Genomic DNA, 16,402 nt, shown 5'->3' on the forward strand with positions numbered 1-16,402 from the left:
GGCCCCTTTGTTGAGCAACCCTGGGTACCCCTCGCCTTTTACCTGGTGATGCAGTCGCCATGGCAACGGGCGGGTGTTCCCTGGCGGAGCCGAAAACCAGCTGTTCCCGCTGCTGAGCCCCATCTCCATCCCGCAGCGGAGCCCCAGCTGCGTACTGCTCTGCCCCGTCCGCCGCCCAGTGCACCCCAGTGCCCGCCAGCAGCAGGTCCTGGGGGTCCGGCGGGGCTGACATGCTGCCTTGCAAGGCGGCCGCTGGTCTCCGGCTCCCGGGCTGCTGCGGGAGCCACCGAAAAAGCTGCGGTGGCCGCCGAGGGCTGGAGGGTGCTGCGGCCGCGCTGGGGTCCGGCCGGCTGCGGGGACTGGGAGCCGCTGGTGCTGCTGCTGGGGCTGGATCTCCACTAGCGCTTATTACGCAGGTGAAAATGGCTTGTTTAGCTGGAGCCTTCCAGCCCTTGCGTCACCCTGTGGCTGGCATATCACAGGGCAGGAATCCGCCAGCCCGGCTGCTGCGCTCCCCCGCTTCACCGCTTCGGCGGGGCGGGCATCGGCTTGCGGGCGAGAGGAGAAAAGCCCGCGCCTCCCGCCCCTCTCCCGCGGCCCCCCCCGCAGGGCGCACCCCGCTCGGCTGCAGGATCCCCCCGCCCTCCCCGCAGGGCGCACCCCGCTCGGCTGCAGGATCCCCCCGCCCTCCCTGCAGGGCGCACCCCCCTCGGCTGCAGGATCCCCCCCCCCCCCGCAGCGTGCACCCCCCTCGGCTGCAGGACCACCCCTCCCCGCAGGGCGCACCCCCTCGGCTGCAGACCCCCCTCCGCGCCCCCCAGCCCAGAGGGGAGAAGCTGCATGCCGCTCCCCGGTACCCGGGGTTCTTTACCCAGTTGGCTCCTTTCTGTTTGCAGCCACGCCGGAGAGCTGATCACAGCTTATTGCATCTAAGTGACACTTGTCAAAATAAACTCACAGCAGGTGTCTGTGTGCCTTCATTTTTTTTTTTCCCTTTCCTTTTTTTTTTGATGTGCCACTGTGCTTGCTTGCTTACTGTCTCACGGAAGTCACGCATGCTTACAGAGGCGGTGTGAACTGTCAGGGATCCTTGCCGTTAGCGAGAGCAGCAGTGGCATGAGATATCGAATCATAGAATCACAATTTGGGTCGGAAGTGACCTTTAAAGGCCATCTAGTCCAACCCCCCTGCAGTGAGTGGGGACATCTTCCAGTAGACCAGGCTGCTCAGAGCCCCATCCAGCCTGACCTTCAGTGTTTCCAGGGATGGGGTATCGACAACCTCTACAGGCAACCTGTGCCAGGGTTTCACCACCTTCATCACAAAAAATTTCTTCCTTACATCCAGTCTAAATCTACCCTCTTTTAGTTTAAAACCATTACCCCTTGTCCTATCGCCAACAGGCCCTGCTAAAAAGTTAGTCCTCATCTTTCTTATAAGCCCTCTTTAAACAGCAAAGGTGAAAGTACAGGGCAGGATCTGTGACGCTTCCCAGGTGCACTAGCAACGAGTATCCTTGCCATCCTTTAGCAGACAAGGAAACAGAGTCAGGTAAATGGTATGAGACCGTTCCTGCATTGCATGGAGCCCTGGCACTGACAGGTTAAAGTAAGGAAACTACTGTCTTGCAGAAGGACCTCTCTCTTGTGACGCGGAGAAGCTACAAAGTGGAGAGTAACTGCCCCAGCCAGAAGACTTCACCCCCACCTGGCTCTTGGCCTGTTGCAGCAACAAATCTCCTGCTCTGATCTTTGTGTCACAGCATCCCTCAGCACGCTTCAGACCCTCTCCAGCTCCAGCATGCTTGTGCTTGGGTTTTAAAACTTCGTGTTTCTAGTCTCTCCATGCAAGGGGGGAGGAAGTTCAGGATAAGCCCACAATGCAAGATGAAGAGCCTCAGAAGTAGCCTCCAGCGTTTCCATTTGTGTTACCTTCCCAGGGAATCACCACCCTTCTCGTCACTCCAGTTCAGGCTCTATTTTTGGGAGCTGTCCTGCTGCTGTGTGAGTCCGTGCTGTTTGGTGCCAGCTCGCCTGGGCTCTTCACAGATGAGCTCCTCAGCGTGGTGGGGTGGACCAGGGGCAGGGATGTCCTTTTGGAGGTCTGCAGCTAAAGGTGCCAGTGTGAGCAAAATGCTGAAGACTGGCCAAATCACACTGGAAATGAAGTGACTGCTGTGAACTCCGATAAACTCCACTGCCTCAAGCTATAAGTAGCCAGAGTGATTTTAAAGAATAAAATGTTGTTCTGGTTGGCGTTGCATGGTGCAGTTCTATTGTGGAGACACTGTAGGCTAAGACCAGCAAGACTGGGCTTTAAAAAGGGAAATCACATCACTGTTTCTATATTGTCATGAAAAAAACTTCAGAAGTAGCTACAAACCAAGTGTACTCTCTTCTGTCTGCGCTGTAAGCTCTGATGTCTCATGAGACAGCTTCTGCTGACATGATTCATAACATACGATCATCAACTGCACCTGTACGCGTAAGGTCCCATGGACTCATGAGGCTCTGCCTGCCCTGGTAGCCATGCTTGACAACTCCTGGTATAGGTTGGTGAGTTAGTACTTGAAGCAGATCTCAACAGACAGCGTGGACCTAACCACCAATAACTTCTTTCTTGTTTTGAGCTCCCTAGGGTGATTCATTACTGAAAAACAATGACTGAAAATTACTGAAAATCAAACCCACTTCTCTCTTTTCTGTGCTTTGCACCCTATTTCAAGATCAGCAATTATTATATAGGTCATTTTACTTTCAGGGAAACCTATGCTTTAACACAGCATAGAAGTTCTGAGCTAGAAGAAGAAAACTACTCCAAACCACTTGGCTGAAATATGGCTAGCCAGAGGGTGACGACTACCAGGGAACCTCCTGTTGAGCCACTGCTTTGTTAAAACAATTACAGAAGTAAGTGTGAGACAACATAGTCTATCAAATTCAACTTTTACGTGAGAGTTACTTCCAGGTAATCCCTACTCCAAAGACAACTGCAATAGACAGAAAATGTATCTTTGATACCAGCTTCAGGCTTTTGGGTTGAGGAAAAAGCTGCCTGAACCATGCAGCTCTGCACAATCCTGTGTTGCGAATGCCGTGATTCTCCTGTAACTCACACATAAAACATTTATTAAGTAATCATTGTCTGACATCTTCATGGAACAATGGTGATAATATGCCCTCCGGTGTGCTCAAGCTGTCTTATATGCACAGGCTCATTGGATTTTCTTTATTTGTTTATGTCAAGATAGGACAGTGTTTGCTGCAGTTCAGTAGCATACAATTTTAGTCATCATGTTTGTATTGCCAAAGCCCACACCTAAGCTCACCTTATGAGCAATAGAGATAAATTTATCAAATTTGTACTTCCCCCTTTCATATATACCACATCATGCAGAGTATGTTGTCTGATTCTGATTCTGGCAAGATCCTGGTGACTTCAAAGTTACTATTAATGATGTTAATGACATACAGTATGTTTTCAAAAATATGTCTTCCCACAGAGCTTAATGTCCTTGTTCAGACTCTCTGGTTTTCTTTTGTGTCCATCACTCTCGGGGGTGGCCCTATGATACTATTTGTGCGGGTTTGTAATGGACTGGAGGGCTCGGCAGAAAGCCAGCAAGAGCACCAAGCCCCTGACAGTTTTGCTGCGTGAGCAATATGTGATCACAAAGGTCTTCCGATAATGCAGCATCATCAGAATGTGTGCACACACACTAGGAATGATTCATTTCTACAGATCAAAAAGGTTATCACGGTCTGAGGACTGCTGGCATGAACACAGACAGTGTTACTCTAGTAAAAGACTTAGAGGAAATCTGAGACTGTGTGCTCCGCTTATTGAAGAGAAATGGGGACAAGCAGGGATAAGTACATAAATAAAGGAAAAAAGTGTTTTTCGCTTCAGGGATCTCAATTGTAGTGCAACCCAGCGCTTTATTTCTCCAGTTCCTGTGCAGTCCCCAGGTGACCTGGAACAGTCTCATGCAATACAATCAGCCCTGCTCATCACCACGTAGTATCAGGTGGGAAACTAGAGGTCCACTTTCAAACCTTGGGTACAAATCTTGGGCTCCCACTGACTGTCACAGGTGTGGTACACACATTTCTGATAGCAAAGCTTTAGTCTGATGAAAACAAAACCAAACAAGAACAACAGGACAGATACTCAGAAAGCTTGATCGATCCATTTTGCAAGCTTGTACAGAAAACTTTGACCTTGGGACAATCTGGGCTGTCGCGTATAAGGTTAAGTCACTAGAGACTTTACAGACTTTTTTAGGATGCCCACAGGAAGATCAGGCTGGATGAAGATTTAATCAAATATGTGCTTAAGAGAGGCGTGAGTTTAAGTAATACTCAGCACAAAGGAACAAGGATGATTTCTTTCTGTTTTCAAAGAATTTACAAAAGCTCCAGGTAGTTTGCACTGTATTGTGTTGAAAACTGACTTGAGCAGGGCTCATGCATCTCTGCTCATTGGTATTTAATTCTCTCGCTCTTCCCTTTGGGCATTATAAGTCTCTGAATGTATGAAGTCTGAAAACATATACACACAAATTGCTTCTCTTTCCATTATAGCCCTTTGTGCTCTGGAGCTGATGTATGCTGCGGGGCCAAAGTGACTTTGAACCTCAAGGGGATTTCTGGTCTCAGATGTAACATTGCTGGCAAAGAGCATAGGACCAGGCAGGGTATATCAACTGATTCAGCAACAGAAAAAAAAACACCTCCTCTTCCTCGAGGATTTATTCTTGAAGTTTTAGAATAAATGAATTGCAATAGGAAAAAGCAAAGCAAAAAAAAAGAGAAAAGAGGCTTCTGACATAACTGGGAAAACAAAGACAAGTAAAACAACCTCCGCCTACCCCATGGCAAAGACTCCAGCACTGTAGCAGCTGTGATCTGGTTTTTCAGCTTACCACATCTGCACTGCAGATCACCTGGTTTCCACATGTCTCACACCCTCATCCCCAAACAGGCAAACCTCTGCAAGTGTATGACAGCAGTGGCCTGGCCAGTGTGCATGGGTTTCCTTCTACAGCATGCAATCAGATCTCATTTGGACACAGACGGGTAGAAACCCCAGGAGCCATGCTGTGGGGTAAATCAGGCTCACACCTGCCCTACGAGGCAGAGGCCTACTGGGATTCCCAAGGCAAGGCTGGATTCCTGGTGAGAGTAATGACTCCTCCTGGGCAAGTCAAACTACTCAAAACTGTCACTACAGAGAGGCAAACAGTCTGAAAGAAACGCTGACCCGTGGTGGTGGCTTAACCATCATCTTTCAGTCCACTAAGCACTTCTTGCACAGTGGTCCTTCTGAGGGAGCCCCTTGGACCTTTGGTCTTCATACCTTTTCCCTCTCCACCTCCACAAGGTGAGGCAGCCTCTCCAAGGTCCTTTTCATCTACTACTCCCACTGCTACAACGACCAAGGCCAATGCTTCAGGCTTGTCTGGAAACAGTTACCCCACCTCCTGCAGAGCTTCAAGGCATCAACCACCTCCCCACTTCCCCCACAGCACTCCTGGGACCCACCATACAGGCTCCTATCCCAGCACTGCTGTGTAACCTGGAGTAAGTTTCTGCATCAGCCAGTGGGTCTTAGATCCAGCTTTGCTACTGAAAGCACAAGCATCCCAGTGCCAGGAAAGCAACAGCAAAACTGGTTAAGCCCAGGAACAACAGAAGTCTGAGTACGGGTGTAATAACAGCCTTCCCAACAAACAAAAAAGCTGTGTAGGGTGTGCTCTCCTTTGTAATGAATGACTGCAGAGATGAGACAGGTACTCAGTCTAAAACTGCAGCTCTGGAAATGATCTCCTGGAGAGGTCTATCTCTTACCATATGCTGTAAAATTGGGAGATTGGTTCAACTGGGGCCTCTAGTAAGTGCAATTTCAAAAATACCAGAGTGTAAACTGTAGCATTTTTACTGCATGTCGTGTAATTTAACCTTACGTCACTTTCAAAGCTCACAGCCATGGTCTTTAGGAGACAGTTCATTGCTCTGAGGTCTGCCTGGCTATAGCCGTACTACAGCAGTATATAAAGGCCCTGCCTGGCCCTTTAATTCCCACATCATGCAAGAGCTTTCAGCATCTCTAGCCTTCCAGTTGTAATGAAATGTGATTAAAGGTGGTGCCTTCCCTGGGTAAGCCTGATTGACTGCTCTGTCCTTCATCCCCTCCACATCAGCAGCCGCTCTAGAAGCAGTGAGGATTACCTCTGTTTCTCTGAAAAGAGAGTTTTACATTGAAATCCAGTGACAGGAGCTTAAATGGCAAAACTGCTGACCATGTGAGCAAGCAAAGCCATGGGATGTGCTGGTATCAGGTGTCAGAAAGAAGAAAACCTACCGGGCCTCTGATGAGCACAGCCTGTCTCCCTCTTCTTCCCAGCTTCAACCTCTTTGTAGAGAAGGAGAGCTGAGCAGAGTAGACAGGTGAGTAGGTGGGAGCTCTGCATGCGCAAGATACGTGCAGTAGTGGCCTAGTTGCAGCAGTGCTTGGTAGCTGAATTGCCATCCAAGTGCTATGTCTGAAAGGCTCTGCATTCACCTCCAGAATATGTGTCTATGGAAATGACTCTCTGTCCTGGAGGACAGTGGAGCAGAAGTCTGTGTCTGAATCCATGGTCTTAGCTGGTGATATTATTTGCAAATACCTCCTTCATGCAGCAGCAGGATCTCTGCGTGCTATTGCAAGTGGTGTTCATGAGCATCCTCAGACCAGTAATCTTTTTCTCTTTTTACAGTGCTCATCCTGGGAGCCCAGCCCAGGGTTATTAAAAGAAGAAGCATTAGAATTTGTCCTGTCAGAGATTCCCAGCTGCATGGAACAGGACTTCCTTCTTCAAGCCCTGGCAGAGCAGTTTCAGAGGCCAGTCATCACTCGGAAAAATGTTCAGACTGACACCAATGCGTCTGTTGCTATTTAACTTCACTGTTAATGATCCAGCTGAAAAGAAAGTGTCAGACAAGACAGTCTATGTGAGCTCTGAACAGATCATAAAGTGGCCAGAAGTTTATATGGACAATGGTGTTGATACTAGTAAAACAGCAAAAGTAAAACAAAAATAACTAGAATAAAAATATCCACAGGTTTGCTTTTGGGAGAAGCTGAAGAAAGTGAGACAAAGCTCTAACCAGAATTACTTCCGTCATAGGATAGCTTGGTTGGTACCCAAAAGGTACAGCCAGCTGCCAGAGAAGCAGAAAGAGTTTTATTTATGAATTCTCATTCCCTTGCATTACATCAGGAGGTATTTGTGCACAGAGTACTCTGTGCACTTACACAGCTCCACAGCAAGTCCATTAGAGGTTAGCATTTGAGCCCTGATTTACGCTGATATAGTACATGCATTTATCACACTCTGAGTGTTGATTACATACTGTTTGCACGTCTCTGGAAACGCATAGATGCTAAGATTACAGCTTGCATGCTTGAGGAAACAGAAATTACCTGATATGCTTTCATTTAGGATTTGGCATGGCACAGAAGGTATCAGAGAATCAGCCTGTGGAGATAAGACCTGCAATCACTTCTGAAACACACAAGAGATTACACCTTTTAGTGTAACTGAGAGGTACATCCACCATCCCTGACACCCAGAATTGCTGCAATATGCAAATATTGACAAAACTGCAGTGAAAAGGAACACATTCTTGACAGACACAGTGCTTTGTGCCTAGAGATACCTCCAAGCAATTGTCACTTGGAGGTAACCAACAGTGCTTCTAGTAGTTGCTATGAGGGTATCTATGTGTCTGCCATTGCTTCATCTAAAGATATGGTGCTAATACCTAACTTGAGAAATCAAGTTTAGTGTAAGAGATTTGAGGGCAGATAAGTCTGCATACGATAAAACTGAACATTGCAATAGCTACCTCAGGGTAACCTTGGTAGCTGGGACTTACATTCCCTTAATGAGCAACATATTTGTCTTTTCTTCCATTTTTTATGGCACAGACCTCATTTTCTTGTTTTCTATACAAATGAGAACCAAGAACATCTTTCCAGCAGCCACTGGGACCAATCCATAAATCAAAATGAGGCTCATAACTCCCTAATTTTAACTATTCATTTAAATATTTCTTACAAGAAGAAAAGGCCGTTCATTAGCTGTCTTATACCCAGTCAACCCTAAGCACGGCTGCGCTGCCTCAAAATAGACAGCAAATAACAGATGTGTCTAGTCACCCTTTTGACCTGGGTCTACCTGCCTAGAGGTCAGGTGTTACCATACTAAATAGCTGGGCTGTGATACTGAATTTAACCATTTGCCAGTCGGTGCCCACACACTTCACCTATGATGTGAGAACTGTAATGCTCTGCAGTGCAAAGTTAAACACAATTCTGAAGTGTTTGGGTGCTAGAGACCCACAGATGGCTGAGTCAGGCAGGGATTGCATTTTGCCAGTGTGAAGCCAAGCCACAGTTGTTCTGAGACCTTTAATCTATTTTTTATTAAATTCATGAAATTAAACTCCAGTTAACAGAAGTGCTGTAGAACCAGGCTCTATTTTATATTTGTAATTAGTCCCGTTGACTTCAAAGAAGCTGGTTTTGTGTAATATTTGCAGGGTTGGGATTCGTTTTTGCATTTAATTGATATATCATTTAGCACTTGATACCAGTACTTCAAAGGGAACATTATTGCTTTACATTTCAAAATCACTTTGTAGTGCATTCTGTATATCGCATTATTCAAATTGGAGAGAACAACCTGCAAATTTGTACCAGCTCTATTCATCTGTGGGTTTATTTTGTGAATTAAATGTTTGCAACGAACACAAGCCTACATTCCCCAAACTCTAGCTGATGTCAGTGCTCAAAAAGAAAAACCAGGCAGGATTAATCCCTGATATAAATAACACCTAAAATCATAATTTTTATTCTCTGCATTTTGCCGTGGAGTGGGTAGATAAGTAAATAAATCTGATTACTTGTTTTTATAATTTGTGACATGTTCTTTTCTTAATGTAACTTAACTTTTACAAAAATCAAAACTGGAACTGAAAATAGGGCTCTGCTGGTTTCCTGTGAACAACCCATCTGTATAATTAAAGTCATCTTCTGCCAAAAAAAAGTGAAATCAGATCCAGGGCCCTCTGCTGGATTGTGAAGAAAACGTTACCTTCCTCAAAACCCTGCGATGAATCACTGCCTTGGAAAGTTCAGAGGCAGTGATTGATTCACGGATGGCCAACATACAGCTTTGGCCATCAACAGTATGTTTATAAACATCGAATTACAGGTTACGACTCATCTCTCTGACAACAAAGCAGGTTTTGCTACTCACAAGCAAAATTATAGGGAGGGTTTTCCAGAGTAAGGCACAAAGAATCTGTCCTTGTTGTGCCCAAGAAGGAAGAAACAATGTCCCATTCATTGTAATTTCCCTATCTGAATTCTTATCAGCTCATTACAGCTGAACATGGTAGAGAATTAGATAAGAAAACAGAAATAGATAAGAGCCACTGAAAGACACTGTAAGAGGAAAGGAGCTTTTGCCCTTCACACAGCTTGGGGATTTGGTGAGAAAAATTCAAGCAAGTGAAATGAGTTGGATATTTTCTGTGCTTTACACTTAGAAGTCTTTCAGCCCTTCCTGAGGATCGCCCTGCCTTCAAGTGGTGGGAAGACCGCATGTTCCCATAATCCCGTCATATACCCTGGGCAGCAGAATCTTTATAAGCTCTAGGACCTCAATCAACAAAGCAAACTGGAGATAGCGGGGAAAAAAAGTGAGATAACTGGGCTCCCAGGACATAGTGAGAAAGGCTAACTCCAAATGGAAGGAGGATTGTGATGTCAACAGAAAGCATTTCAGGTCAGCAGTGTCTCTGTTCAGCTGTTAGTAGAACAGGTTTCACAAGACCATTCTGAAAATTAACCTGGAAGACACGGTTGATTCCTCTGTGTCATATACACACTTCTTGTGACATTCCTAAAGAGGCTTCTGAAAAAGGGGGAATCTTGGCAACTCTGATTCTCCAGCTAGGGTTGTGAAATCAAAATGAGATGAACACATAATTAGTCACTACATGATTCAATATAGAGTTGAAAACTAAAAGCTGTGAAGGGGCTGCTTGAGGTTTGCCTTGTGGAAGCAGGGAGGAATCATTCATGACACTGTTTTTTCTGACTTCTCAGAAATTTCTTAGCATCTCCTACCTGGAGTTGTATTAAGCTACTAGCTTAATTGCCTTTGTGCTCATTAATGGTGGACACATGGGGGTTTTTTTTCTCCACCTTTAAATGTTCTGAATTTTGTATAAAATAAGTTTGAAATAGTTATGGTTCATATGATAATTTCGATGGAAGTTAAATGTTTTAAATGACATTACCTCAAAACAGTGTTTTGGATTCTGGATCTGCATTTCCATTTCCCAGCTGAAGCAGTTCAGCAGAATCAGTAGGAGATAATTCATGATTCTGAACCTGTATTTTTAGTGGAAAGTATTGCCAACAGGGTTTTGTCCAGCTCTGGTATTTTCAGTATTGAAAGTTACATCAAGTGAGTTCATGAAAAAGAAATGTGAGAACTTGAAGTCTTTTTACTTTAATTATTCATCTGTTGGTCTTGGACAAAGCCCAGAATTTCAACGCTTTTAGCAATTTGATTGTATATTAAGAATAAAGGGTAACTGCTTGACATCTATTGTGTAAGTAGGCATGGTCAGATACTAAATGCTCCCCGTGCACATTTATTTAATCAAGGAATGCAAATGTCAAGGGGGTAGATTAAGAGATCTCTCTGAGGACAATGAAATGACCTTCTACTGATATGCATGGCAACATGTCTTAAAATGTAAATAATAAAAACTTTAGTTTGAATTAAAATCAGAAAACTCATTCAGAGGGACTATATTCCCAAATAGATCTGCTTTTGCTATGGCTTAGTTTCCATTAAAACAGACAGTCAATGAAGTTAGAATTTGTACCTACATCCTCTGTTAAAAATCTGTTCTAGTTCACTAAAAACACCACTGTGAAGCCATTACCTGTTGGTGCAACTATGGCACTCGCTAAAGCATGCGTTGCGCCTAGTGCCACAGTGACGTGCTATAAAGGATCCAGTCTATTATTTCCAAGATGCACTAAAGCTGTGCACCAGTGACTGTTCTTGTAAGAGAAAATTATTTTGACCTATTCTTGCACCATACTTTATCTTTCATGTTCCAGTCTCCGTAACACTACTCTAACCATTGATCTGAAAAACAATCTTCCAGAGGCTCTAAACGGAAAACCCATTGCTATGCTTGTGATTCAGATGACAGAAGACCCTCCTATGTGCCTGAGAAAGAGGAGACGGGATCATTGAGTGTTTCCAATGTCATACTTTCCCAAAGTGAAACACAGTATTAGATTGCAGATTAATATTCAAAAGAAGTAATCTTCAGAGAGAAAAAGTAAGCTGTTTAAAGACAAAACTAAAATTAGAAGCTAATTTTGTAGTCTGCACTGGCCTGAGGTCTGATCTTTTAAGTACCGATTACCATGATTAGTGCTTTAGTTATGTGAACTTTCCTGAAGCCACCTGGTCTCAGAATCTGAGGTTCTTTTGTCATATTTTCATGAAAGTAGCAGGAAACATTGGTCCTGAAGCTCCTCCTGAAATGTATGCCTCCCTGCGGGCTTTTCTCTAGGATACAGACCCTGCTCCAACAACAACATGGAAACCTGGAACCACTTGCCTGCAAGCTGAGGAGAGCAGGTAGGAGTCCCCAGCCCAACAGCCATGAATTTTGATCACTATTTCTTCCTTTTCAGCAGCTACCAAAGAGAATCCATCTCCCTGTCTACCATATCTTTGTCAGTTGGCTCCAGGGTTTGAACCTTCAAGGCCTTGTAATATGACCCCTTATGAAGACGGACCAGTTAAGATTGTCTTCTTCCTTACACTGGCCACTGCAGAGCACATCATGAAAGTACATGGATTATTGCTTTATTCAGTCTAATTTTAGACAACCCAAATGATGAGTCATCCATGAGTTCCTTTGAGTAAATATTGTGTAACCACTTCACTCTTAGGACGTTTCTGAAGAAAGTACTTCTCCTTCTGCCCTTCAAATGTTTATGTTCTCAAATCTACCTTCATCTTATAATACAGAATTGCTTAAAATACAAAAATGTAAGAGACTTTCTGGCTTGCCAGGCACAGTCCTTTTCTATTTCAGGCAACAGTATCACATAAACTGTTCATTGTCATTTTAAAATAAGGTAGAGTGTTCTGTCCCTCTTGTTTCTACTGGAAAGCTGTTCCAAAAATTCAGTCCTTTTAGGGAGAGACAAATTCTTCTAATTTTCAGCCTGAATTTATTCATGGCCAGTTTACAACCATTTGTTCTTGTGCCAACAGTGTACTTTAGCTTAAACAATTTTTCCCACTCCCTGGTGTTTGCTGAAGTATTCATAGCTTCCCAAAAATCACTCCCTATTTTGACTTTGCTGCAGGTTTTAACCTTTGTGTAATTTGTTCTGTTTTTGTTATTAACAGACTTCTGAAACAATCTGCAGTGTCCTAGACGTGCTTTTACTGTGGTTATATCAAAAAAGACTTCATGACGTAATGCCTCTGCATGTGCAGATCAAATTCACCATCCCCATTTCCATTTCAGTATGCAACTGTCATTTCATTTTCGTGTTGCTGTTCACTAATCTCTGCTTTTCTCTGTACCCACTAACTTTTCTACCTCCCATTGAGAATCAGAATTTGAGCAATTCACAGATGTATCAGCTTGCAAGAAACAGGTCATTTTTTAAAATTAATTTCCAGATTCCATTTCCTGGTTGCTCTTTTTTTCCTCCTGAGTTGGCATTTGCATCCTATTCCAGAGCTGGATCATTTACACATTTTATAATTGTGCCTTTAAGTGCTCTTTTAGATAATGGAAATTCATTCATGAAGAGTAGCTCTAACACAGATTTTTTCAGCCTAGCTCAACTCACTAACTACTGTCACAGTCATTTCAGGAGCACAACACTAGTAATTAGAACTGTAACTCCAGTCTGCCTTGTGCCTCAGACAACTGCCCACACTTGCCTAGCAGTGTCTTCAAAAACTTTTCCAGGATGCATCAAAGAAAACAAACTCTAAGGCTCATGTACTCAGAAGCTAATTAAAAATCCTCCCCATTTTGCCAGGTGCTGAGCATTAAGACAAGACATGGCTAAACTGTTCAACACTCCCAGGAGTCAAAAAGGGTTGGAAAGTCTGGTGAGCCAGGAACTGTGCTACTGAGAGTCTTGGCTAATCCAATTGCTTGGTTATAAAAACTGAAGACGGATAAAGGGAACGGGGATAGGAAATAATGTGAGAATTATAAAGAGCCATAATGGGTCAAACCAAAGGATCGCTTAGGATCCTGTCTCTGAGAGGATCCAGTTGCAGCTGATTAGAGAAAACACGCAGAGAGGATTAACAGGAGTGAAAACTACTCCCTTTCGCAGGCAGTGAAAATCGTCTGCCCTGCTTCCTCAGTGTATCCTTGCAGATTCCTGCCATCTTCGCTGAAATATTTCCCAAGTCAGATATTGAAACCACATCCTCCTGTTTAAACAACCTTTGATGGAGGTATATCTGTAAGTTTGTCTAACCACATTTTTAATTCATTTATGCTTTCAGCTTCCATGACATCCTGTAGCAACAAGTTCCACAATTTAATTACAGGCTGCTTGAAGAAATACTTCCTTTTATTTGTTCTGAACCTGCTTGACAATTTCATGATGTGCTTGTGTAGTAAGAAATAATGGTTATTGTTCCCTGTTTACATCTTCATGCTGCTTGTGTGGCGTACTTTATAAATTTTTATATATAAATATATGTGTAATATATATTTTATATACCTCTGCAGTTTAGTTATCTGCTTTCCAAGGTGAGCACTTCTATTCAGGCTCTCCTCATATGGAAATTATTGTGTACTGCTGGTCATGTGAAGTACTCTTCCCTGAGCATTTTCTAGCTATATTTTAAATAAGATTTGTGAAGAAGGAACTGAGAACAGGCCAAACTGTTTGTGTGATGTAAGGTGTGGGTACACTGGGGATTGGCTGCTGCAGTGTGATATTTTGCTGTCTCTTTGCTGGTAATGGTTTCTAACTTTTTGTCTGCTTTCTTCATTGCTCACAAAGATGGAACTGATATTTTCATTGAATTATCCACAATGCCTCTGAGATCTTTTTTCCTGAGATAGGGAATTTAGAGCTCATCAGTGCACAACTGTAGTCACGGCTCTTTCGCCTCATGTATAGCAGTTTGCAGTTATTGCCATAGAGTTTCATCTACTGTTTCACCATCCAATTGCTCAAATTTTATAAGGTCCCTTTTGCAACTGTTTGCAGACAGCTTTTGTTTTTTTCTAACCTGACTAATTCCACATCATTTGTAATCCTTGTCACAGCACTGTTCTCCATTTTCCACACCATTTATGAGTATGACGAGCAACACATATCCAGCACATCCTCCCTGAACACTACTGGGAGAATCCATCCATTGAACACTAAACCTCCAGGCTCCCTCTTTTCAGCCATCATTTCCCACTCTCCTGCCCCTCAGCTCACTAAGCCTCCTCCCCATTTCCCTCCCTCATGCCCAGCTTGCTAATTCTTCTCACAGTACTAAATCCAAAAGAGGGCAGAATTAGATGAGATATTAGGAAGAAATTCTTCACCATGAGGGTGGTGAAACACTGGCACAGGTTGCCTAAAGAAGCTGTGGATGCCCCCTCCCTGGCAGTGTTCAAGGCCAGGCTGGATGGAGCTCGGAGCAACCTGGCCTAGTGGAAGATGTCCCTGCTCATGTCAGGGGGTTGGAACTAGATGATCTTTCAGGTCCCTTCCAACCCTTACCATTCTATAATTCTATGATTCTATGATTCTAAATCTACGCTCCAGCATTTTACTGTGACAGAGATAGTTTTAGCCATTTGTGTCCTCTGGTTTTGGAGATTCTGCCCTTTAGGGAGCATGGTGGCATCAGCCTGCCTCAGACATTGCTTTCCAGCAATGGAAATACACCTCTGGATTTGCTGCAGCCATTGCTCCTGCACAGTAAGGAACGACATGTCATGGCTGGACTGCGTCCTGTGTAGAGACACCACATCGAACACGTACAGCAAGTGAGGATGCACATCACATGAACACTAAACCCAGGCATGCAGGAAGCAGCTCCACGTTTGCTAAGTTGACCCTCACTGCATTCATCCTTCTCTGGTGGCATGGTGAGTGACGGAACTCCTTTTGCACAAAAGGGTGAAGATCACCTCTCACTGATTCTGTCTAGTGATACTTTGAACCTGTGGGAGAGGCTGGAGAGCAGGGTTTGCAGATTTGCACGCTGGTCCCAACAGCTGGAGAGGCTGCCTGGATTTGTTACAGCTGTCTTAACAGAAGTTTCACCAATCTCTTCCTCTTCTGCTGAAACAGTAGGCAGAGGTGTAACAGCACCTAACCCACATAACCATCATTTGAATCCAGCTCCAACCCCAGAAGACTAGAGACTAAGAACAGTGTGTAAACTAATGCTAAAAGAAGCTGTTGCTTTCTGCCTGGCTTCCACCCAATTTGGACCTCTGATATCTCCTTTGATTACTGAAAGTCTAGAGGCATTAGAAAGGGACAGAAAGAAGAAATTGGTTTTGTCAAGAGTCCTGCCAGTGACAAACCTCACTGCAGTCAGTGAGCAGTGAATTTTTTAACCATTGAACTAAAATTTAGGAGCATGTTGCACACTGTTCGCTGTTTCCCCGTTCACACATGACCAATTTCTGATTTGTCTTTCACACCATAATCTCATAAATAATCCTCAGGGTCACGTCATGCAGGCAGATTAATTTTGCCATAACCTGAAGTGGAGCAGATCAAGACAGTGTGGACTGTGTTTGATGTTTCCTCTAACAACGTATCTGGTTAGGAAAATCAGCATGGCCATTCCTTCCCCTGCAGCAGAAGCTCAGTTCATGTGCATACTCCCATGCTCTCTGTAACTGATTTGGCTGAGGTAGCACTACACAATACTTCCAGTAATATGTGTCAAAACAGTAAGCTGAGATTTCGTTGTTTTATTTGAAAGCCAAAGACTTCCCTTCACTTGATCAATGGCCAGTTTCAGTATAAGATCTTATACAGGTGTTACCACTCTGCCAGTGACAGTCCCCCCACCTAAATCCCCCTGAATGAAGTGTTGAGTGGTGTCTATTCCAAACACACATTCCATCAAATACAAGGCAGATTTTTGATTCCCTCTTTCCATTACATTTTAGAATCCTATTAAAAAAGCAATCACATCTGCCTGGCAAGAGAGAATCAGTCTAACCTGATGCTAGTTCAATATGCAGAGTTTCATTATCATTGACAAATTTAACATCTTTCTCATTATTTCTGCCTATTTTGT

The 16,402-nt window shown here is 44.0% G+C and overlaps 1 protein-coding gene across 1 annotated transcript in view; it reads right to left on the reverse strand.

Annotated features, from left to right (window-relative positions):
• RTN1 (reticulon 1) overlaps positions 1 to 491 on the reverse strand; it is a 125,940-nt gene extending 125,449 nt beyond the window's left edge. The window contains exon 1 of the mRNA XM_075426780.1: positions 43 to 491. Coding sequence (XP_075282895.1) covers positions 43 to 232 — 190 coding nt within the window. The 5' untranslated portion in view covers positions 233 to 491. The remainder of the gene's footprint in view (positions 1 to 42) is intronic.
• Positions 492 to 16,402: the final 15,911 nt, after the last annotated feature.

The sequence above is a fragment of the Opisthocomus hoazin genome, chromosome 7 (genome assembly GCF_030867145.1).
Source record: "Opisthocomus hoazin isolate bOpiHoa1 chromosome 7, bOpiHoa1.hap1, whole genome shotgun sequence".
NCBI lineage: Eukaryota > Metazoa > Chordata > Aves > Opisthocomiformes > Opisthocomidae > Opisthocomus > Opisthocomus hoazin.